Genomic DNA, 7969 nt, shown 5'->3' with positions numbered 1-7969 from the left:
GTAAGCCTGTTAAAAATCTTGCCCAGCAGGAAATGGTTTGTACAGTCGGTGAGCCTGTGGAATTTGTGCTGTGAAGACAGCGCTGCAATGTAAGTCTTGACTGTGTTAGGGGAGTGGTGAGTGACTGACAGATAAGAAATAAAGTTTACAACCTGATCCAGTGGGACTGGCCACACCTCTTGTAGCTGGTGTGTGGACCGGAACTGGTGCAAGGCATTGATGCCTGTTTGGTAAGTGGCCCATGTATTTGTAGACAGAGATTGTAGGAGTCTGCCGGCTTCCTGCCTCAGATCCGCCATATGTTGCACAGGATAGGTGTGGGGTTCTGGTCCGCGGCTGGTGCTGCCTCTCGGAAGCGTTTGAGCTGAAACCTCGAGAGAGCATCGGCAATAGTGTTAGCAATGGAACATACATACTTTGCCTTAAACATAATATTATATCGGAGGCACTGCAGGATTAGGCGACGGAGTAGGCTCATCACTCTGGTGGCCTTGGTTGACTGTTTGTTGATTATTGCTACGACAGCTTGGTTGTCGCAGTAAAAGAGGACCTTTTTGTTTGCGAGTTGCTTGGCCCAAAGTTGGATGGCCAGTGTGATGGGGAACAGCTCCAGGAGCATCAAGTCCTGTGTAGTTCCATCCGTCACCCACTGGGTTGGCCATGCGCCGTTAAACCATTTGCCCTGCATGTAGGCCCCAAAGCCGGCACCACCCGCTGCGTCTGAAAACAGCTGGAGGAAATCGCTGTCTACACATGGTTGGTCCTGAAACACTGATATGCTGTTATAACTCATAAGAAATGTTTACCACATTTGTAGGTCTTCCTTGACCCAGCTGGTAATCCTTATGCGGTGAAATGGTTGCTTACCTTTGCTAAGCAGATCGATTAGACCTCGGCTGAATGCCCTTGCCATTGGTATAGCCCTGCACATAAAGTTAAGCTTGCCTATGAGGGACTGAAGGGCCCTTTTTGTGACCTTGATGTTACCTGTTGACAGGATGTCTTGGATTTCCCTTGTCACCTCCTTGATCTTGGACTCTGGGATTCTGATCTGCATTGCATTAGTGTCGATTTCCAGCCCTAAGAATGTCAGTTTGGTCGTGGGGCCCACCGTCTTGTCATGCGCAATAGGGACCCCAAGCTGTTCTAGTGTATTCACGCATCCGTTGATGTTGTCTGAGCAGTGGCTGGTGCCTGCTGTGTCCCCGGTTAGGAAGTCATCCAGGTAATGCATGATCTGATACGTTGGAAGATGTGATTGCACCATTGCAAGAAGGTACCAAACGTTTCAAATATGGCGCAAGATATGGAGCAGCCAAATGGTAAGCATTTATCAAAATAGAACTCACCTTCGAATCTGGTGCCTAGCAGCTCGAAATCGAATGGGTGGACTGGTATAATTCTAAAGGCCGACTGAATGTCGAATTTTGCTAGTAGTGCTCCCTTTCCCAGTTGTTGAACCATATGAGTAGCTTCATCACATCTGGCATACACAACGGAACAGGCCTCTGTGTCTATGAAGTCGTTTATAGATTTACCCCTGGGATAGGATAGATGGTGAATTAGATGGAATTCCTCCGCATGCTTACCCAGATGCTGACCATAGCCTGGCTGCTTCTTGGGCACCAGGCCTATTGGGGATACTTGGAGGTTGTCCAGGGGGATGTCCTTGAAGGGGCCCGCCATCCTGCCAAGGTCGACTTTCTTTTGTAGTTTTTGTTTCACATAGCCTGCCGTGTCTTGGTGCGTGGCTGATCGCAAATTTTGTGCCAGGCGACCCGTGCGGCTTCCCCGGAACTCGAGCTTAAAACCAAAGCTAAAACCTACCCATAAATAAATCTCTGTAATTGACCTTAGCATATTGGTGTAACCAGGTGTCATTCATTGAGATCCACGGGGGAAGGGGCCATTGAATTTACCTGCCTTGACGGCTGGTTTTCTGTTAGGGAGAGGCTGGTTGGGTTCGTATGGGGTCGGTTGGACCCCATTCCCTTGAAAGCAGGTCCTAGAGCTGTGGAATTTTTTGCCACACTTACCGCATTTGTGAGTGTACTTACAGTTGACCCTGCTACAGTAAAATTTATTGAAATCCCAGCATACCTGACTGGTGATGTCCCCCTGTACACGTGTCATTGCGCCCCGTCCGCCTGATTCTGGTTATCGTACTGGCTGTGTGACCATGTACTTCAGCCACAACTCCCTGTCGATGTTGTCCCTTGACATTCTGTGTCGGAATTGTTGGTCGTAGGTTGACCAGGCATCCCCCCCGAATCGAAGTGCCGCCGTTCTTATGGTTTCCATGTAGGACAGCAACCCCTGGCTTGTGCGGACCTCGGAGTGCCTACTAACATAGATATACATGAAAATGTGGAAAGCTGAAGTCCAGCTTGCCAGGGACAGGCGCTTTGGTTGCTGCTTTATTGGTTTAAAAATTATCTTACCTGAGGAGTCGTACGCCACGGTAATCGTACCATCCTCGTGCCTTCCCTCGGTGTTTGGTAGGATTGTGCCGAGGTTGACAAACTCGTCACGCCAGATTTTTTCCTTCACCTGTTGTTTGACGTGTGCGTCTATTCCATCTGCACGGAAGGATAGGGAATCCCCGTATCCTGGGTTCTGATTGGCTGGCCAAGCTGCGTCACCTTCGGCCTCGTTGTGAGCATCAGGGATTCTCCCTATGTTGGGCGAAATGGCGGGAGAACTAAAACCAAGCCTTACCTGTTGGTTTGCACTAACCAGGCCGGGCGCTGAATGTTCCAACAACTGGAGTATTTTTTCCAGTTGCTCGTTTACCTGGGTAGCCGAGTTGGCAGCCTGCGCGGCATTTACGAGCTGCGCCGATTGCACGTTGATTGTGTTGCCACGTAATGTAAGTATGTGATGATGGGTAAGGCACATAATTTAACTAAGATAATAAATAGTGGGATCGTACTCGGGGCTTATATCCCATCAAAACGAAAAAGTGTGTTAGTCTCTCCCCTGCCAGAAAACCCAGGTCATATGTTTTTAATTCGTGCAGCAGTAAAAAACGTTAGTTTAAATTTGGTTACTGAATTCAATGATATAAAAGATAACTTGAAGGATATACCTGATCATTCTACAATTATTATTGAAGTCTTGTTTGGGGATGCACCGGAAGATGCCTTCGAGATATTGACAGGTCTATCAATTAAATGGCTCAAGCAACACGAGCGTCGACGTTGCAGTATTATTTATATGGGAGTATCACCCGTTGCAACCCTTGAGGGGGTACAAATTATTAAAGGTGATAGCATTTCTCTTACTAAGATATTTATGCTACATAATATACATTTAATAAGGTCGATGTACACTCTCAAAACATTGAAGCAAGACCAATTAAAGACTATTATATGATATAATAATATACACTATGGGTTTATATCCAGCGCTCGATGAAGCATCTGAAAAGATGGATACTGTTGATGGATTTCGATTACATCAAATAAGCGACATAAAACATTGAATAGAGAAGGAGAGGGAGTTGAGACTTGGATTGTATAAAAAGGATCGAAGAGCTGTGAATGCTTTTGACGGAGTTAACCCTGCCCTTGTAACGGCCGGCATGGGATTCGGTGTAGCTGGTGTTGGTTTATTATCATCTATAATCGCCGCACCTATCATACTTGGCATGGAAATAGCTGCTGGAGTCTCAGGACTGGCCGGAATAGCGATAAAATTTATTTCTCGTAAGTTGCAAAAGACAGCATTAAAACATGATAATATTTGGATACTCACCGAAGCAAATTTGAACAGCATTGAGGATCATATTTCAACAGCACTGGCTGATTGTAAGATATCAGAGGATGAGTTTTATTTAGTGTTGTCAGAACTCACCAAATACAACGTAATAAAGCAGGAGATTCGATCAAATTCTCGTAAGACCAGTGGTATTAGCGAAGATGAAAAAAAAAGTTCATAGAACAGGGGAGGCAACAAGTGCGCCATTTATTCCGTGCCAAAACCAAAGAACTGGTTGGAGATTAAAAACAGATTGCTTGATCACGTTGGATCACATTTAAAGGAATGTTAACATAAGTATATAATAATGTCAACAACATTTATGTTCCAGGACAAAATTATCAAATGAATTAACACAGGGTATATATTATATCAGTGATATCAAACCAACCAAATACCGTCATCAATTGTTTCTTTCCAATTTAGAAAAAGAGCATATAGTCTGGTCTCCTAGTAAAATGAACGAAGAACAGTAAAAATGTCGAATATTACTTTGTTCAAAATAATTGTATGCGTATGAGTTAAAAATAATAAAGAATATTTTCATTACTATTTAGTTTAATGTCATGACTATCACTGAATCGCATCATCGTTTTGACGTAAAAAACTCCCTCTGTAGTAGCAGTATAGGTATATAAATCTGGCTCCAGTGGAAGTGGTCCAGAATCACCATTACCTATACTACTTGGTCACCGTCACAAAGAATGCAGAGGTCAAGCCGTGACCCATAATTATATGATAGTATTTTCATTGTGTGAACGTCAGTGCGCTATAACTGTGCTGGACGACAAGGTTTTACTTTAATGATTTAAATTCGAACTTTATATTTCTTTATGCTTACAAGTTGTGGAAATCTATATGTGCATTTTGTAAACGTATACACGTAAAAGTAACTGTATGACAATATCAAGAATGTTGACTTGGTGTGCAATCAGTTCGAATCAGTAATATCATCACAAACGTAACTTCAACTGCTTGATCTCTGATTTAACTTACATGAAATCAAAAGTAGGAAATTCCACATGAGTCATATTCAAATGAGACAACTCAGGTCACTGACGAAGATTGTACAGGTTCCAAGTGTTACTACGCAAATTAGCACACTCCCTTGAACATGATGAACAGTGTTATGTGTTCACTACGACTACTGTTGCTGTACTGGACATGTTCACTACGTGGGTAAGCAGTAGTTTGCTTGTAACTTATAATATTATTTCACAGAACAATATGGAATGATGGCAGCCATGTTGTGACATAAATTTCTCATTAGGTTTGATTTTCCAAATACTTCATCTACATTTAGTTCACCATTTTGACATTTTGCATACTTTGTATTAATTCGCACTTTGCTCTCACTATAAGGATATGGACCGCTAGAGCTTGATAATTTTTTTCCACTCGGGACATAAACTTGATTTGAAATGAGAAGCCCGTTTGATGTCTTATTAGTAAAACCTTATCTTACACCAGTAAAACAATCAAAATAGTCAGATAATTTTCTTCCCTATTCAACCACAACAGCAGAATTCACATTACCATATTCACTTTTGAGAACCTCGAAATCTTGTCCATTCATACGTATTTCTTTGTAAACACATCAATGGCTTTGCTAAGATCTACAAAAACGCAATTAAATGTTCCTTTCTTCCGAGTAATTGACTACTAGAAAACACCACTCTTGCATAAATGACATTTTGATATTGCAGTCTTAAGTTCAACCGAAATTGGTATATTAACTCCTCATCATAGCTCCCGCTACTGAACACTGATTAAGATTTACTTGATGTGTTTCCTTTTTCCAACATGTAGTTTGTGTAAACAGGGGCAGGGCTAATGCTGGTAGCAATATGCGATTTTTATTAAACAGAGTCACAAATGTCACAGTTCGGGTGCAAGCTAAATCGGTACCTCAACAAAACGCCACCGATTTTATCAGGCGGAAACGGCACCATTGTCGCGAAAACGGTTACTTCAGCTCAAGCGAAAACGGCATCTTATATTATGATAAAGATAAAACCATTTATGTAGTTGTATTTATGCTTTATTCATTGGTAACATTGATTCTACTTTTGTCACAAATAATAATAATAATAATAATAATAATAATAATAATAATAATAATAATATGATTTTGTATCAAAATGTGAATATGAAATGTAGATTATGTAATGAATTTAATGAGACTTTCCAACACATTGTAAGTTGATGCTCAGCTTTGGCACCAACACAGTATCTTAAGCGACATGATGGGGTGGCTTGATCATTTTATTACTGTCTTCGCCATGCTTGTGGTTTTGACACAGAGGTCCATCCATGGTACGACCCGGAATATGTAGAGGGCGTCATGGAAAATGATGAATACAAAATCCTTAGGAATAGGCCCGTATACAGCCTCAGACATATCTAGGCCAACAAACCTGATCTTGTCCTTTATGATGAATCCAAAGAAATCATTTATGTCATTGAATTTCCCTTTTGACAGTAATGTGATTGGCAAAATTCCTGATAAACATAGCAAATAAGCAGACCTCGCTTTCGAAATGTCATGCTTGCATCCCAAGTACCAAGTTGTCCGCCTCCCCATTGTTCTCGGTGCCTTAGGTTTGGTCCCTCCCAATCTGTTGACTGACTTTGGGAGAGTACCCGGCTTTGCTAACAGGAATACAGCCCTTCTGACAATCTGGGTAATGCAGAAGGCTGCAGTGTTGGGGAGTCACATTGTCCGAAAAGTTCTGGGTGGGTTTGACTATGCAGCGTTTCCTGGGAGAAGTCCCATTCTCTGTCTGTGCTGCGTGTCGAGGGGGAAAGGGCCCTGAGCTGATGATGAGCCTAACCAGCCTAACTGTGCCAGGATCACCCGAACCCTCTTTGCTGCATTTTTATATATTTTAATCTGTAAATAATAATAATAATAATAATAATAATAATAATAATAATAATAATAATTACAAAACCTCCAACGTTCAAAGTGTGTGATGTTTTACAACACAGTTTAGTTGCGCCCCCAAACAGATTCCGCTAGTAAATCGAATAGCAGAGTAAAGTAGGGGAATAGAGGTTAACTTCTAATGTAAACATATTTAAGACGATCAACATGTTACACTTTTGTGTATTTGCACATTTACTTTCATTTATTGCTTGTTTCTTAGGTGTCGTTTTCGTCTCGCAAAAGTAGCCGTTTTCGCTTTGGGCGAAGTCCCATTTTCGCCAATCGGTGCCGTTTTCACTCCGTGACGTTTTGCTGAGGTCCCGTTTTGGCTGTAACCCGACAGTTCTCGTGATCAATTTTCAGAGTTGATGACATTGTACGTTTGTACATATTCATCCCTTCCCGTGACTGACACTATAGTGTTTAAAAACGTCACTTTTCAGTACAGCGATCTGTATTCGCCACACTTGGGAATGGCAATATCCAGAAATATGGACACTACATGAGACAGACCCATAAGACGTTTGTATTAACTGTCCTTGTGTTGTCCTTGTTAGTGGATTTGACAATTCTCATAAGAACTTTATGAGATTAAATAACTACTGTTACTAATAGTTATCAGTGATACGATGGTATAATTACGTTTCCTTATCCCCTGACGACAATTCAACCTTGACCGTTTACACAAAGTACAGGCAAGTTTCTTGTTTGTCGGGGTAACAATGCCGTAGATACTGACTAAAATATGAAACTCAGTGGTAACCTTGACCTTTCCATAATTTCTAAAACAGCTGTTTCATTACAGGTTTAATCATTTTGGACAACATTTCCAACTCACATGGTGATTTTCTAGACATAAAAGAAAAAAGTACAAAATGGAGAAAACTTCACTGTTAGATAGATATTTAACTTAATTTCGAATGAGCGTTGTTCACTCTTTCTTGCAATATTCCCCTTATTTACTTTGTCAACTATAAACACACCACTTCGAATATATAATAGAAAGAAAGTAGCTAGATCCATCTGGCCCTGCTCCAGGATTTATCCACTTTGATCAGACACCACTAACCAGGTATCAGTTCCAAGCGGTCCTCAAAAAGGCCTTGGCCCTGAGCTTAATAGGTACTGAAAATTAATCTTCCCACTCTTTCCGAATCAAAGCAGCAACTACAGCAGCTAGCATAGGGGTACCTCCACATCTCAAACAATATGGCAGGGTGAAGTCAGAATGCAATCAGACCTATATACGTCTACCTGCGAAATAATTATTTACGTTAGTTA

General features: G+C 41.5%; 1 protein-coding gene across 1 annotated transcript; it reads right to left on the bottom strand.

Moving 5' to 3' along the window:
* Positions 1-286: 286 nt before the first annotated feature.
* LOC139479467 (uncharacterized) lies at positions 287-1267 on the bottom strand. The gene is made up of 2 exons (XM_071262313.1): positions 868-1267; positions 287-720 (listed from the first exon to the last, which is right to left on the bottom strand). Exons 1-2 carry the CDS (start codon positions 1265-1267, stop codon positions 287-289), a joined length of 834 nt encoding a protein of 277 aa, XP_071118414.1.
* Positions 1268-7969: the final 6702 nt, after the last annotated feature.

The sequence above is a fragment of the Haliotis cracherodii genome, unplaced genomic scaffold (assembly GCF_022045235.1).
Source record: "Haliotis cracherodii isolate W230 unplaced genomic scaffold, xgHalCrac1.p SCAF_4, whole genome shotgun sequence".
In the NCBI taxonomy this organism is placed as follows: Eukaryota; Metazoa; Mollusca; class Gastropoda; order Lepetellida; family Haliotidae; genus Haliotis; species Haliotis cracherodii.
The sequence above is the reverse complement of the archived record's forward strand: the minus strand, read 5'-3'. Positions and strand labels throughout refer to the sequence as shown.